The 17,648-nt window shown below is 37.0% G+C and overlaps 1 protein-coding gene across 2 annotated transcripts in view; it reads left to right on the top strand.

The window, feature by feature from the left end:
* The window catches only part of LOC128695597 (uncharacterized), a 140,235-nt gene that overhangs the window by 105,005 nt on the left and 17,582 nt on the right, over nt 1-17,648 (top strand). Inside the window, exons 16-25 of one of the 2 annotated variants that reach the window (XM_070093216.1) lie at nt 1,616-1,815; nt 4,406-4,606; nt 5,338-5,410; nt 8,007-8,187; nt 9,681-9,832; nt 10,476-10,591; nt 10,744-10,922; nt 11,079-11,181; nt 17,362-17,487; nt 17,623-17,648. In XM_070093216.1, the coding sequence (XP_069949317.1) occupies nt 1,616-1,815; nt 4,406-4,606; nt 5,338-5,410; nt 8,007-8,187; nt 9,681-9,832; nt 10,476-10,591; nt 10,744-10,922; nt 11,079-11,181; nt 17,362-17,487; nt 17,623-17,648 (1,357 nt within the window). Of the gene's footprint in view, nt 1-1,615; nt 1,816-4,405; nt 4,607-5,337; nt 5,411-6,989; nt 7,089-8,006; nt 8,188-9,680; nt 9,833-10,475; nt 10,592-10,743; nt 10,923-11,078; nt 11,182-17,361; nt 17,488-17,622 lie in introns of those variants that run through there. The other variant, XM_053786313.2, reaches the window with a different exon arrangement.

Here is a 17,648-nt window from a genome sequence, read left to right as displayed (position 1 = left end):
AAATTACATGAGATATAAACATTAATGCACTCAAAACATTTCAGAAATGCTATATTAAAGTGGAGCAATGGATAAGCTTATATTTAAATTTTTTGGTCGGTTAATCAATGCTCTCTCTCTCTCTCTCTGTCTCTGTCTCTCTCTGTCTCTCTCTGTCTCTCTCTGTCTCTCTCTGTCTCTCTCTCTCTGTCTCTCTGTCTCTCTCTCTCTCTCTCTCTGTCTCTCTCTCTCTGTCTCTCTCTCTCTCTCTCTCTCTCTGTCTCTTTCTCTCTTTCTTTCTCTCTTTCTTTCTCTCTCTTTCTCTCTCTTTCTCTCCTTCCTTCCTTCCTCAACAAGTCGGACATCTCCCACCAAGGCAGGGTGACCCCAAAAAGAAAATACTTTCATCATTCAACACTTTCACCTCACTCACACATAATCACTGTTTTTGCAGAGGTGCTCAGAACACAACAGTTTAGAAGCATATACGTATAAAGATACACAACATATCCCTCCAAACTGCTAATATCCAGAAACCCCTCCTTTAGAGTGCAGGCATTGTACTTCTCAAGTCCGGCTATATAAAAATAACCGGTTTCCCTGAATCCCTTCACTAAATATTACCCTGTTCACACTCCAACAGATCGTCAGGTCCCAAATACCATTCGTCTCCATTCACTCCTATCGAACACGCTCGTGCACGCCTGCTGGAAGTCCAAACCCCTCGCCCACAAAACCTCCCTTGCCCCTTCCTTCCAACCTTTTCGAGGACGACCCCTACCCCGCCTTCCTTCTCCTACAGATTTAAATGCTCTCCATATCATTCTACTTTGATCCATTCTCTCTAAATGACCAAACCCCTCTTCAGCCCTCTGACTAATACTTTTATTAACTCCACACCTTCTCCTAATTTCCACACTCCGAATTTTCTGCATAATATTTACACCACACATTGCCCTTAGGCAGGACATCTCCACTGCCTCCAACCGCCTCCTCGCTGCTGCATTCACAACCCAAGCTTCACACCCATATAAGAGTGTTGGTACTACTATACTTCCATACATTCCCTTCTTTGCCTCCTTAGAAAACGTTTTTTGACTCCACATATACCTCAACACACCACTCACCTTTTTTCCCTCATCACTTCTATGATTAACCTCATCCTTCATAAATCCATGCTGTTGTTTAAAATTTCATAGATTGTAGTTTATAGAATAAGATGCAGATAATCTGCTTAACGTAAGATTAAGAAAAAATGTTTTGTCTAATATACTAGCTTTTTGGTGTATAGACATTAATTTTGTAACAGCTACTAGGGATGGGATGATATCAAAATTTTTACCAATACCTATACTAAGTTGTAGACCAGTATCAAAATTAGCTGGTACCCACAAATACCAAAACCTATACTCAATTTTAGGCCAATACCATCAAAATTAGCCACTACCACTGATACTATGGCACACCTACCACAACTGTGTTATTAATGTTCTTTACATTATTGTTCATCTTTCTTCTTTCAACAAACTGGCCGTATCCCACCGAGGCAGGATTATTGTTCATGTAGAGTTAAATTTCTCCAATACATTTCGGTGAATACTGTCTTACTCTTGCATGGTAATCTTTTTCTGAACAGGTATACGTGGATCAGGTAACCGAACATGTTGTGACTGTAACCCGCCACAACCCTGTAACTCACCAGAGTGTTGTGTTGGTAGCGTATACATCTTTCCGCCCACCATCACAAATACAAGACTCTTCTATTCGGCCTCTGAAGGTACAGGGTCGTTTGGAAGAGATAATTTTTGAAATGCAGGTTAAAGGAAAGAAGACAGGGTAAGTTTTGCACCAGCAGTGTGTGATAGCTTTTTGTGATGTTGTGATCATATCAGTGTTCAAGAATTGTGAAATGGGAAAATAAGAGGTGCCATTTGGGGTTTCAGTAATACATGCTTAGGTCATTTGTTGGTTATTGTTAGATAGGAGTGAAGGCAAGTGTTCTTTATGATTTGACATTCTATTGGAGTGAGCAAGATAACATTTATATGAGAAAGGATTTGGGGAAACTGGTCAGCCAGACTTAAGGGGGCAGGCGGGCAATTTTCCGCGCGCGCTCACCGAAAAATCGAAAAAATATGGAAATTGAGTTATATATACTGAAAAATAGCTCAACTCTTTGGCAACACAATGGTACCAGAATGAATGTTCTACGTCGTTTCTACAAGAAATTATAGTCATTTATATCAGGTATGGTGACGGCGATGTTGGTACCGAGTCTGCTCACGGCCTATATATTTTTTGGAGTTATTTTCTTGTTTTTTATCGCCTTTTCTTGCATTATTCTTTCTAATATAATAACTGACTATTTGGCATCATAAAACAGTAGGTGGAGCTTATCGGCAGACTTAGTGACTACCGGGAACCAGACGGGAACACTCAGCAGTGTTCCTGCTCCCGAGGTGCCAGCCAGGAATCACCCATTATTTCGCTTATATCAGCTTATATATCAACTCTACGGCTTATTTGTCTATCAGAATTGATCTAATATGATATAATAAACACTCTAAATAACATACAAACATGTTATATACTCTAGACTGAATAAAATAGGCCATAATATGGCCCAGAGATTATCGGGAATATTTCGATATAAAACTGTAACTGGTCACCCTGTCGTCTCTGAGTAAGAGAAAACGGTGTTTAGAGGCTAACTGCACTAGAACATCAGTTTACTAAGAAATACACCCAAACAAACGTGATTTTCGCGAAAATTTTTTTTTTTTTTTTTGGAGACGGGGGCCGGCCGGCGTTCCCGGCCGATATCTCGGAAGTAACTTATTCACCTATAATTTGATGTGGGTCCTTTATTACTTAATTAAATGGAATAATATTCACAGATATTGTAGAATAATGATTTCTCTTATTTTGACCGTAGAATTTTTGGAAATATTCCAAATACTTCGGGAGTTATGTGGGAGTAAAGGGCAGATTTTTTTGCCATATTCCAGATACTAACAAACTTTATTTTTTTGTGAAATAACGATAAGGTATTTAGAGGGAAATCTTACGGCACGAATTAGTATTAGCATTGTACTCTCGGCACCAAGTGTCCAAACCACCTTACGTAGCCGCATATAAGAGTTACATCAACATCAAGGGCATTTTCAGTAAATCAGTCTTTTCTCAGTTGTTGTTTGAGGTATATTTTTTATAAATATTTTCAAGAAAGAGTGAGAACACTTTGTCTTGTGCACCAAAACTGGAGAAAATCGGACGGTAAATAAACGAGTTACGAAATTTGCCCTCTAGCCCCCTTAAGTCCTGGAGGTGGGAAGTACAGTGCCTGTACTCTGGAGGAGAGGTCAGGGATATTTGTAGTTTTGAACTGTAGTATTAGTGCAGTTCTGGCAAGACAGTGATGGACTGAGTGATGGTGAAAGTGTTTCTTTTTCGTGTCACCCTGCCTCCAGAGACGACTTGTGCATTAAAAAATAATTGTGGAAGATCATCTTGAGTTTAATACACATTTAATGACAAATTCAAATGGATTGTTATAAATTCTTTATAGTCGAGTCTTCTGTAAAGGTTATAATGTGGTAAACATCATATTTTTTTTCCATTTTGTTTGGCTCTCCTATTTTAGGAGTTATGGATTGTGAAACTTGGCAGGTTTTTTGTAAAGCTGTGAAGAGATTTGTTTGGGGTTTTCAGCATTGCTTTGTCATTTATGTGGTAAGATAAATGTACCATGTAATGTTGACCTGTTGGCAATTACCAAGTGACCTCTTTGGGAAGAGGAAACCTGTTAGTTTATAAAGAATTTTCCTTTCTGTGGTTATTAATATGATGTTTGAGGTACTATAGGCTGAACACAACCTATATCAAGTCGTATTGTAACCCTAGGTGCTACTTAAGTCTTTATTACTGGATAAAAAGTCTAGGTGTGTGTGTGTGTTTTTTGTGTATTTGTGCATGAGTGCGTGTGTGCAGGCAGGGGTGAGAGGTTAGTTAAGAGTGTGTTAACACAGTATTTGCATATGCGGGTCAATTTCATAGACCATATCTCTTTAACACCTCTCTGTAATCTGGTTAATACTAACATTAATATTAAATTATAACAAAAATGAAAAGATTTGGGTGTGGGAAAAGTCATTGAGCCAGAAGAAATTAGATAATCAGAATTTGTGAATAAGAGAAACTGCAATTTTGTAGGGACAGGTGTATTCTTAATGTTACCCTGGTACAGTGTGATCAAAGATTCATACCTTTTCTTTGTTTTATTTGTAAATACAGTAGTTAAATTAGTCTACAGAAATACTGTCACAGCGCTCCAATGAGTTAATTACAAGTAATGCATTGTAATAAAATAGTTTTTTTTTCCTCGTCAAATATCCTATAAAGTTTTTTCCCAATTTTATCTTGACAGTGATGAAGACAAAAACATTCCTGGACTCTTCACAAATGATTCAGAATACATCAATGGAATAAATGGATTTTCTGTAGAAGTAAAGGAACACCTGTCACCCAGTCAGTCAAGTATGGTACGGATGACTTCCGGTGGTGATTCTGAAACTTCGGAGTGTGAATACACGTCAAATTTCACTCCTGGATCTGTCATTGCCTTTAGGTAAAAATGAAATACTGTACAGTATACATGTAAAATGTGTATTACTGAAATTAGAATAGAGTAATGATAAATCTCAGAGACAAGTCACGTAAAGCCAAGTGAAAAAAAAGACAATTGCAGGAAGGAACTTTGAGACATTTTGTCTGTGAAATAAGTTTCTTAGGTCATTTTGACAGAAGCATGTTCTACAAGTGAAACTTTCTGGTAAAGTTCTTCCCTGCAATTCTCTCTTCTCCAAAGAAAAATGTTGTTTACTCCTTCATAAGTCTTAAACAATTAAGATACAGTGGACCCCCGCATAACGATTACCTCCGAATGTGACCAATTATGTAAGTGTATTTATGTAAGTGTGTTTGTACGTGTATGTTTGGGGGTCTGAAATGGACTAATCTACTTCACAATATTTCTTATGGGAACAAATTCGGTCAGTACTGGCACCTGAACATACTTCTGGAGTGAAAAAATATCGTTAACCGGGGGTCCACTGTATTTGAAGCATGTACCTGAGAGGTGCTGCACATGTGGGTGTGTGTATGCGTGTGTGCACGTGTGTGTGCTTGTGTGTGCGTGTGCGCTCGCTTGGTAAAATTACGAAACTGAAAATTGAAGTACCATTAGCTGTTTCATTTATTGGTTACTTTAAAGGTTGTGCTCCATTATACAGGACATATTTATAAACTGTTAGAGTATCACACATACAACTCTGCTCTATTTTTTTCTTTTATTTTCAGATTAAGCCTACTTCCTCGTGCTCAGTCTGCTGTGAATAAGATTCGAGCAACCTTGTCAGAGTTTGGTTACAAGGTGAGCAAAAGTTGGCACCAATAGGCACTGTTTTTTCTTTTCTTTTTTTTTAATGTTGTACATAAACTCATCAGGATCCAGTGACAACTACACACTGCCAGTCCCTTGTTTTTTCCAGTGGCACTCTAGTATTTAATGTTTATAATTCTTCAAAGTGTGTATGCAATGAATGCCTTCTTTATAAACACACAAATAACGGTTTTGTCCTGTAGATTGCATTATTACATTTTGTAATGTTTTGGGATAATTATAATTTGGTTTGAATGCTATATGGAAAAACCCATATGCACAACATTTTGATGAAACCAAAGCTAATGAAAGGTTTTACAAGGTTGAGAAATATTGATGATAATACAGTAAACTACCTTATAATGTGTTGGGTACACTTCTGAAAATTGACACCTTTCAAAAAAATAGGGTTTTGTGAAGTGGAGAACTTTTTTTCTTCTCTCAATGAACTGGCCGTGTCCCAATGAGATAGGGTGACCTAAAAGGTAAAACAGAAGCTTTTCTTTTTAAATTTAGTAATTTATACAGAAGAAGGGGTTACTAGCCCCAGTGAAGAACATGTGGGGAAAAATAGGCTTGTTGCAAACGCCTCAAAATTTAGCAATTCAGTCTTTCTTGTAGTAATTTTTACCTAAAAAAATTATAAACCAAAACTTGCTTCATATTGTTAGTCTCTACTTGAAGCATTTAAGTGTTGGAAGGTTTAACCTGAGCCAACTGGGAACAGTTTGGTACAGGCTGTACATAATGGGCATCCATAAAAATAAAAGCCACATTTTCTTATCAAATTTTACCAAATATATGGACAACACCCCACACTTATACCAAACATACATACACACACTAAAGAGTAATTCATTTGAAAAAGTACACACCAAGAAAATAAAGTAATGAAGCACTGACATAAAATGTGGAAGGTTGTCTGGCAATGAGAGAGAATCTGCTGACTGGCTGTGGTTTTCAGCAATATTGTGGGATTCCAGATTTCTATATCTAACTTTAAAGCCTGTACATATCCAATTTTTCTCTTAACATTTATTTTGGAGGCAGTTAAAAAGGAATAATAATAAAAAATTGTAATCATATCAGTGACTGATTTCAGAGTTTTTATTCTTCATGTTTAATATTGTACCCACACGCAGACATGCACACCCCCCTACCTACCTGCCTGCCTTGAAATGTCTTAAAAGATTGCTTTGTTATGATAGTGTAATACTCCACAGTATTAAATGTAGAATACATTATTATACAGATATGAGTTATTTAATATCTCTTAAACTTTTTTTCTAAGCAAAAGTCTTCACTCTATAAAAGAAAGTGGGTTTGTGGTGATACTGATGAAGATGACTGCATCAATGATTTTCTGTTTAACTAGGAAAGGCTTAAACAATTTTTTATTCATAAAGTGAAGTGGAAAAAAAAATACTGTTTACATCAAACAAAAATTGATGATACTCTTATAAATTTTCAAATTTAATTGTGATAATTTTTTTTAACATTAAAACAATGATACTTATTACTGACCAATCAGATCTGGTTTTAAAATGGCTTTAATTTCATGCTTAACAAGGGTGCACTTGATGTAAGTAGAAAATTTGTTTTGCTTTATCTATTAAAAATGCATTTCATTCATGGAATTCTGATTGTACTGTAATTTGATACCATTAGCTAGTACATATTTTATTTCAAACTATCGCAGTTAGAAAAATATACATTATGCCTTTCTGACTTTGTGTATCTTAGGCTCAAGAGCTTTTTAAGTAAAAAACAGAAATAAATCTATATCCTGTACATACAGTAAGCATGAAGCAAGTGCTCAGCTAGTTGGAACAGCTGAGCTTAGAACAACTATTACTGAAGCTCCAGTAACAGGATCACTCAGATTTATATCCATATATTGACACTGTGGCACCATAACTCAAAATTTTAGTGCTATATTTGAAAAATCTATGCATGGATTTTTTCTTTTTTGGTCACATTAATTTTTACCTAGGGCATATAAAATGTTTCAGTAGCTGGCACTGTGATTTACTATGCATATCATTGGGTATAACTAATATCTACTTTGCCCATGCAAACACCAGTTGGTGAGTGTTAATCTGTTCTCCCCTCCCATTTTATGAAGAAGGTACATAGGTCAGCCTGTATAAAGAAATTCAATTTACACTTAAAAATTAATCTTTCCGTTATACACTGCTCCATCAAGAGTAGGCTCAGGGTAGTAGAATTGTTCAAAGATGTTTCATAAATTCACTACTATTTTACCACACAGGCTTTTCTAAGCAGCCATAGAAGTAGGGATGTTATGTGGATAAGAAAATGTCTTGTTCACATGCTGGTATAAACAATACCATGGGCGGGGATAGAATCTGCAGGTTCTATCCCCGCCCGTGGTATGGTTTGTTTGCACTCTTGTCATTACGATTTCGTGAGTCATGTTGGTATAATTTACTTTAGGGATACAAGTATTGTAATGACAGTATAAAAGAGGCTACAGAATTATCAGCCTGTAGCAATTAAAATATTTTTTTACCCATAATAGTTACTTTTCTTCAGATACTTGTGACCAATCAATTTATTTTTTCAGTCCAAAATCTCCGAAGTCACAACTCACAATGCTGTATTATCAGATATTGTGAGCAATCTCACTTTGGTAGATCTTAACCGTGTGTTGTACCGTTGTGAAGAGGAAGAAAAGGATGAAGGCCGGGGCTCAGGAGCATATAATATCCCAAACTCAGGACCAATGGTTTACTGTGGCTTACAAGGTAAGCATAGCTATCGAGTAAAAAATTAAACGTGAAAGTACTATGTAATAAACGTAAAACATAGTACTCAAACACTTGATAATATTGTGCGGATTGTAAATCATTAATAGCTGCAATTAAAAGGAAATATTACATTAAAACTAATCTAGATAAAAATGTATGTTAAAAAATATACTGCATATACAGTAGGGCCCCACTTATGGCAGGTTAGGTTCCAGCAGACGTTGCCGGAAAGCAGAACGCCATTTTTTCCACTTATAAATGCATGTAAGTGCCAGATAAGTTTACACTAACATATATTAAGTTAGCAGTAGAACTTAAAAAACAATAAAAAGTAAAATACACACACTACACTCATTTACCTGAGAATATTTGTAGTCTGAATGTAGTATTTATTGTAAAAAATCAGGTGTGGGTAGGTATGGTAGCCCTCCTGGCCACCCCACCCACACATAATATACTACGTTTAAAGCACCCTAGAGTGATAAAATGCATATACAGTACACTCATCATTTACCATTAAAATATTTGTAGTCTTAATGGTCTTAATGTAAGATGAGAGGTGAAAAGTATTTGTAGAAAGTCAGGTGTGGGAGGTAGGGTAGCCCACCTGGCCATCCCACCCACACAGAGTACTATGTAAACAAACGGACAGTGTCTGGTTATGGTTCGTACAAACACCTCTCATTATATACAGAGGTACAGTAGAATAAATAAAGACCAACACTTCCATTCTCATGCAACACCATTTTTAGAGTGAATGATATTATCATTATTATTATTATAATCATAAAAAGAAGCACTAAACCCACAAGGGTTGTGAATAGTTAGAGTGAAGGCATACAAAAGGAATATTTTTCTACAGTTAAGTAACTGGTGTTTGACTAGAGAAAACATAATTCTTCTGGCACATCTATAAACCACTTGGTAAACAAATCTCATATTTGTCAATTTTTATATTGTTGGTGTATATATAGTGTTTATTACAGAATTTTTAAAAAAATATCATAGATGGATTAATGGAAATGTCTATATTAACATAATATACGACATTTAATGCGCCCTAGAGATTATTATATGGCATCAAGAGTAGAGAGACTTAGTGATTTTAATGTGTACCTGCACGCCAACACAGTGTGTAAGTATATTTAGATACAGGTACACAGAAGTATAATTATCAGAGTACATAGTATAAAATATGCAGTAACTTTAAAACACTTAAAATTTTGGAAAATTTCCAGACATAATAGATATATGTTCTCACAGAGAATGTAAACAAACCATATTAGAAAGACCATTCTCAATATAGCAAGTCTTGGTCATAATTTGAAATCGCCGTATTAGCAGAACACTGTAAGGCGAAACGCCGTAAAGCGGGGCCATACTGTAGTACTGAAAGGCCAAAACATTAATTAAGGTAACATTTTAAGATTAAGATGACTCATACTTGTGTTAAAAATAAAAGCTGTAAGACTGTTGTGCCTTATTTTCAGGTGTGATCTCGGTGCTAAGTGAGATTCGTGTGCTTAATGATCTGGGTCACCCACTGTGTGGGAATTTGCGAGATGGTGATTGGTTACCAGATTATATTGTGGCTCGTTTGAAGTTGGAGCCCTCAACCCAACGACTTGCTGTATGGCTTGAGGTAAAGCAAATTATATAATCTGTAGTATTACCTTCATTTTCTCTCTAGTTATTAGATAGGTAAGTATACATGTAGCCATAAGTGAATAGCCAATATCTCTTTTACTTTAGTTTTTAGCCTTCATGCTATCTCAAGTTGGGTTCATTCTGTACTTTTTTTACATACTTATGTGCACCTGAATTTTGCTTCCTTACATTGGCAGTGTTTATATAAATTTACTCTTGTTTCTGCTTCACACTCCTGGTTGAAAATTAATCATTTCTTAGATGGATCATCCTCAGAATTCGTCTCATCACTGTAGGTAAGCCAGAAAATTCATCAAACCTTCATAATTATCTTTTCTGTTCACCAGTCTCTTTGATTCTCTGTCCTGTCCTTTCAACAGGCAGCAGAATGTCAACACAGGGATCTGCTTGCTCCAAGGGACACTCCATATTCATTTTTCTCTATATGTATCTGTTTTACTGAACATAACATCCAGACTCATTGGTTTGCCATTCCTCTTAATCTTGAGGGATTTGTGGCATAAAAAATTAGTTTTAAAATGCCAAGTCCAGGTAAGAGTGCTGTATTGTACAGTAACTTTTGTACTGATAGAAATAAGTTGCATGCCATTAAATTATAAACTTAAAATGTATTGCAGGAGGTGTTTGGATGGCTAAAGGATGTTCCACGCTATCTCATCCCAGCTTACTTTGATTCTATTGTGACAAGTGTCTATCTTACTCTCATCAACAGAGCATGGTCACTAATGGGAGAGTAAGTATACTATGTGGTACTGTTTCTTAAACTAGGAATGTGATGTGTACCGGTGTCTAAAAGACTTTGGAATAGAGAAATACAAATTACTTAACAAGAGGTAAAAATATTTAGAATACCTCAGTACACTCCTAATATCTCTCTCCCAACAGATTTGTTGCTCAGGGTTCAGATTTCGTAAAGGCTTTAGGTCTGTGCTCTGTACAGTTCTGTGGCATTGTGAGATCTGCATTATTGCCTCAATTATCACCAAATTTAGCTTTACCTCAGCCTCCAGTTGTCTCGGATGAGTCAGAGGGCCAAATACAGTTATCTTCTACTATTGCTGCTGGTAAGCTCTTGAAAATTTACATTGTTGTAATTTACAGGTTTATAATAGCTTTATAGAAGTTTAATTTTTGAGAGGCTACTGATATAACAGTTTAAAATTAAAATTGTATTGCACTAATATCTTCTCAATGTAAAAATTGATTATTCTGTTTTCCAGGACTCCCACATTTCTCTATCGGCTATATGCGTAACTGGGGCCGGGATACTTTTATTGCTTTACCTGGCAACCTCCTCATCACAGGCAGATATGATGAAGCCAGGTATAGATATATCGTGTTCCAGTGTTTTTACTGCTGTATTTAAAGCAAGTATGCACATGTTTTTATGAGGATAGTGAGGCTCAGGTTAGGGTGTGTAGAAGAGAGGGAGACTACTTCCCAGTAAAAGTAGGTCTTATACAGGGATGTGTAATGTCACCATGGTTGTTTAATATATTTATAGATGGGGTTGTAAAGGAAGTAAATGCTAGGGTCTTCGGGAGAGGGGTGGGATTAAATTTTGGGGAATCAAATTCAAAATGGGAATTGACAGCTACTTTTTGCTGATGATACTGTGCTTATGGGAGATTCTAAAGAAAAATTGCAAAGGTTAGTGGATGAGTTTGGGAATGTGTGTAAAGGCAGAAAGTTGAAAGTGAACATAGAAAAGAGTAAGGTGATGAGGGTATCAAATGATTTAGATAAAGAAAAATTTGATATCAAATTGGGGAGGAGGAGTATGGAAGAAGTGAATGTTTTCAGATACTTGGGAGTTGATGTGTTGGCGGATGGATTTATGAAGGATGAGGTTAATTGTAGAATTTGAGGGAAAAAAGGCGAGTGGTGCGTTGAGGTATATGTGGAGTCAAAAAAACTTTATCTATGGAGGCAAAGAAGGGAATGTATGAAAGTATAGTAGTACCAACACTCTTATATGGGTGTGAAGCTTGGGTGGTAAATGCAGCAGCGAGGAGACGGTTGGAGGCAGTGGAGATGTCCTGTTTAAGGGCAATGTGTGGTGTAAATATTATGCAGAAAATTCGGAGTGTGAAAATTAGGAAAAGGTGTGGAGTTAATAAAAGTATTAGTCAGAGGGCAGAAGAGGGGTTGTTGAGGTGGTTTGGTCATTTAGAGAGAATGGATCAAAGTAGAATGACATGGAAAGCATATAAATCTATAGGGGAAGGAAGGTGGGGTAGGGGTCATCCTTGAAAGGGTTGGAGAGAGGGGGTAAAGGAGGTTTTGTGGGCAAGGGGCTTGGACTTCCAGCAAGCGTGCATGAGCGTGTTAGATAGGAGTGAATGGAGACGAATGGTACTTGGGACCTGACGATCTGTTGGAGTGTGAGCAGGGTAATATTTAGTGAAGGGATTCAGGGAAACCGTTTATTTTCATATAGTCGGACTTGAGTCCTGGAAATGGGAAGTACAATGCCTGCACTTTAAAGGAGGGGTTTGGGATATTGGCAGTTTGGAGGGATATGTTGTGTATCTTTATACGTATATGCTTCTAAACTGTTGTATTCTGAGCACCTCTGCAAAAACAGTGATAATGTGTGAGTGTAGTGAAAGTGTTGAATGATGATGAAAGTATTTTCTTTTTTGGGATTTTCTTTCGTTTTAGGGTCACCCTGCCTCGGTGGGAGACAGCCGACTTGTTGAAAAAAAAAAAAAAATGCACATGTAATAATAGGCTTAACTTTTATCTTTATACTTTTTTAAAAGTTGTTCTAACACTGTCATCTAAGTTGGGTTAGTCTTCCACTTCAAACTTTATTTATTTTTTTACATTTATGGAAGTGCTAAACTCAGTGGCTATACAGCATCAGGGGAATGAGAGATATGTAATCAGATTCAGTACAATGAAAGGGAAGATAACTCCAAGTCTTTGGCTCAAAAACTCTTTGCCATTGCCAGAACACTTCCCTCGAAGTGTTAAGCTGTAATGCTGCATCTACCCTGTTTATATTAAAAGATTTATTCTATTATAAATATTGTACTGTACCTATTAAATAAGTGTTAACTTAAGACATGCCCGGAACATTGCACGTAATGTTAGCTTTGCCAGAAATAGTGTATTGCTGGTGCAACTTCCCTACCTACTTACTCGCCTTTCTTTCTCTTTCTTCCAACACACCTGCCGTATCCCACCGAGGCGGGGTGGCCCAAAAGGAAAAGCGAAAGTTTCTCCTTTTACATTTAGTAATATATACAGGAGAAAGGGTTACTAGCCCCTTGCTACTGGCATTTTAGTCACCTCTTACAACACTCGTGGCTTATGGAGGAAGAATTCTGTTCCACTTCCTCATGGAGGTAAGAGGAAATAAACAAGAACAAGAACTAGAAAGAAAATAGAAGAAAACCCAGAGGGATGTTTATATATACATATATATGCTTGTACATGCAGTGTAGTGTGACCTAAGTGTAAGTAGAAGTAGCAAGACGTACTTGAAATCTTGCATGTTTATGAGACAGAAAAAAAAGGACACCAGCAATCCTACCATCATGTAAAACAATTACAGGCTTTCGTTTTACTCACTTGGCAGGACGGTAGTACCTCCCTGGGCGGTTGCTGTCTACCAACCTACTACCTAGAACCTACTCACGTATCAATATAAATACTTGTATGCTTTCCCCATTGCTTTGTATCTTGCTGAAGAGGACCTCAGCTAGAAGTCAGAATATGTAGACTATCATTATTTTTCTCTTCTGTAGGATTTCTTCTCCGAGTGTTTACCTGGAGTTTACCTGGAGAGAGTTCCGGGGGTCAATGCCCCTGCGGCCCGGTCTGTGACCAGGCCTCCTGGTGGATCAGAGCCTGATCAACCAGGCTGTTACTGCAATTAATATCTTACTCGTGTATGTACTGTATTTGAAGAACAAATTCCAATTCTATATCATGACATCTTCGATGCAGTACCAAGCATGAACTTGTTGACAGCTGGTGGAAGTCTCGGGGTTGGATGACACTCGTGGGCCATTGAAAGTCTGATTATGATAGCAGAGTGGAGATTGCACCCAGTTGTAGGGCTCTGAACTGGTAGTGGATGATGCTTCATAGGTTTCAGAAGTTCTCTGTCCTTTATGAAATTTGTAATTTTTTAAAAAAAATTTTTTGCAGTATTTACTAAATATAATATACTTTGTATGTTTATTTTATGCATTTATTGAGATCTCATATTTGATCGAGATTGCTCAAAAACTATAGATTTTAATATTTACAAGTTTCTTTAGGCTAAATTATAAAAAATTAGATGAATTTTTTTACCAAATGCATTGAGATTTTGTGTATTTTCTTAATGATTAATGTATGTGTGGAGAGGTTCTGCTGCTTTTGATGGAGATGGGTTACAAACTGTTGATTAATTATGTTCTTGGGCTGTGGTAGCCACCCCTTCTGTCTTACTGAATGTATCATTGAGGCATAGGACATCAGGAGTTTCGCTCATTCACATTACACCCCTCTCGATTATCCTTACTACCATCCTCCCACACTGTACACCCACGCACCTAATATCCTCACCAAAATAGTGAGGGAGTTGTAAGCACAAGCATAATATTTAGTTGGATATATGAGAAAAGGTGAGATTGAATAGTTGAGTGAGAATGAGAGGAAGTAATCTAAAACCTGCCCACTTCTATACATCAGTTACACCAGTCTTCCCACACCACACACTTGACCACAACATTGAGGAAGTGATGAGCCTATTGTGTTATACAGTGAGAGAGAGAGAGAGAAAGACAGCCCAGTCCACTTGCTGCCTTTCCCTTCACATCTGCATTGTACTACACACACTATTGTGGCTCTGTTCTATTTAATTGACATGTATACAATAATTAAACAATGTTTAATACAGTATGTAAATGAAAAGAACAGTACTGAATGTAAAATATCAGGCAAATATTCTTAGTTGAAAATGAACATAGATAAGAGTAAGGTGATGAAGGTATCTAACGATTTAGATGAAGAAAAATTGGATATCACATTGAAGGAAGAGAGTATGGAAGAAGTGAAGTTTTCAGATATTTGGGAGTTGACTTGTCAGCAGATGGGTTTATGAAGGATGATGTTAACCATAGAATTGATGAAGGAAAAAAGGTGAGTGGTGCATTGAGGTATCTACGTAGACAAAAAACATTATCCATGGAGGCAAAGAAGGAAATGTTTGAGAGTATAGTGGTACCTACACTCTTATATGGGTGTAAAACATGGGTTGTAAATGCTGCAGTGAGGAGGAGGCTGGAGGCAGTGGAAATGTGTCTAAGGGCAGTGTGTCACGTAAATGTTATGCAGAGAATTTGTAGTGTAGAAATTAGGAGGCGGTGTGGAGTTACTAAAAGTATTAGTTAGAGGGCTGAATAGGGGTTGAGGTAGTTTGGTCATTTAGAAAGAAGAGGAACACGTGGATAGGGTAAAGACGTAGGCTGGAAGGGGATAATGTGGGGAGCGAGTACCTATCTCCTTGCTAGTTGACTGGTAATTATCATTACGTGAGTATTACTTTACCCTATCCACGTGTTCGAATCCCACAAATGGAACAAAGTAGATTGACTTGGAGAGCGTATAAATCTGTAGGGGGAGGAAGGTGGGGTAGAGGTCGTCCTCGAAAAGGTTGGAGGGAGGGGGTAAAGGAGGTTTTGTGGGTGAGGGGCTTGGACGTCCACCAAGCGTGCATGAGCATGCTAGATAGGAGTGAATGGAGATGAATGGTTTTTGAAACCTGACAAGCTGTTGAAGTGTGAGCAGGGTAATATTTTGTGAAGGGATTCATGGAAACCTGTTAACCGGACTTGAGTCCTGGAAATGGGAAGTACAATGCCTGCACTTTAAAGGTTGAGTTTGGGATATTGGCAGTTTGGAGGGACATTTATACTAATGTATCTGAATGCCTCTGCAAAGACAGTGATTATGTATGAGTGATGATGATTTTTTTTGTGGGGGGGGTTCTTTCTTTCTTTTTTGGTCACCCTGCCTCAGTGGGAAATAGCTGTGTAAAAAAAAAAAATGTAATATTATGGCTCAGGAATGCATTTCTGATTATAACTTGATGTCTATGTCTGTTCCAAACACTTGTGTACACGCAAACAATTTTCAAGAAAACAGGCCACGTGTTGAAAACCAAAATACAATACATAATATAAATAAAAAATACTAGTCAACCTGAGTATAAAAAATTTTTCTTGAATACTGTATCACAATATTGTAACCAATTCAGGTACTGACCAGACCCAACCAAAATTAACCTGACTGAGCATCATGCACAGCCACAGAACTATGTGCTAGCTTTAATTGTGAAGTTTTGTAGTATTTTATTAGCTAATTTTATTGGTACTGTTATGTATTTTGGCATTTAATATTTGGTAAGTGACTATAATAATTATGGCAATCTTATAAAATATTTACAGTATTTACAACCCTTTTGGTACAATGGCTTTCACATTCAAGGCAGCATCTTTAATTTAAATTTTGATATTGCAGAAAAAAAAAAATTTCCAAGGTACTCCACTATAGAACAAAATAAATAAGAGCTGGAACAGAGCAGAAAATATTTGAACCACTTAATTGAGTGGAAGAGGAACATAACAGACTTTGCATAAAAATGGAGGGCTACTTCAGCAGGCCTACTGGCCTATGTTAGGCAAGTCCTCACACCCAACCCTTATCAGTCATATATTTGTTCAACATATTTTTAAAGCTTTCCAAAGTTTTAGCTTCACAAGAGCTTAGTGATTGCAACAATATTACTATCACACCCTCAAGGTAAATGATATGAATGCCAGGTAAGTGATAGTCTTTAAGGTATGTGTACACTGTAGATTGGAATATTGCTGCACTGTACACTAACAGCCTCCTTTAAGAAAGGCAGGCAAAATTGCTGAAGTGAAAAATATACAGAGATGTATCACTGTCCATATCAGTTTGGCCAAATACACAAATTACTGGGAATGCCTAAGGCTCCTCAGACTGTGCTCCTTGGAATGCTGGTGAAAGGCGAATCATAATTTATACTTGGAAAATTCTGGAGGAACCAATTCTAAATCTGCTTGCTGAAATTAAGTGTGGGAAACTTAATAGGTGCAGAAAATCTCCCCAATGACAAACTGGGATGCAGAAAGCACACTAACTTGATAATTATAAGAGTCAAGAGTTTTCAACACATTCTCTGAAATGCAGTACATGTATAAGGAAAATTGCTAGCAAACCTGTCTTCACGAGACCACCTGTGAAGCTCTTCGGGTTAGTTCTTGATCAGCCTGGTTAGTGTATTTGTTAGACTCCATGCTTCTGCCACCATCAACTTGACTGATCAGATCCCAGACCAAACCTGAATCAACAAAGGTAGACAACAAATAGATACACTATTTGTACTGTTTTTACCAAATCTGGCAAATGTGTGTGGAAGCAAGGATTTTAGAGTACTATTCCCCTATGTATTTTCATACTCTTGCACTTATATTTTAGGTGGATCATCTTGGCATATGCTGGCACGATGCGACATGGTCTTATTCCAAATCTCCTTGATGGGGGAAAGAAAGCACGATTCAACTGTCGAGATTCTGTTTGGTTCTGGCTCCAGGCTATCCAGAGGTGAGCTACAGTATATTGTACAATAGACTGTACTGTATTGTAATAACTTTTTTCTTTTTTTTCAAGATTACTGTATTTACCTAAATAAATTAAACATTTTTGTTTCATTTACTAATACATTTTATAATTTCTCAGGTATGTGACAGTTGCTCCTAATGGTT

This window comes from Cherax quadricarinatus, chromosome 42 (assembly GCF_038502225.1).
Source record: "Cherax quadricarinatus isolate ZL_2023a chromosome 42, ASM3850222v1, whole genome shotgun sequence".
NCBI classification, from domain to species: domain Eukaryota; kingdom Metazoa; phylum Arthropoda; class Malacostraca; order Decapoda; family Parastacidae; genus Cherax; species Cherax quadricarinatus.
This window is presented reverse-complemented; position numbering and strand designations above follow the sequence as displayed.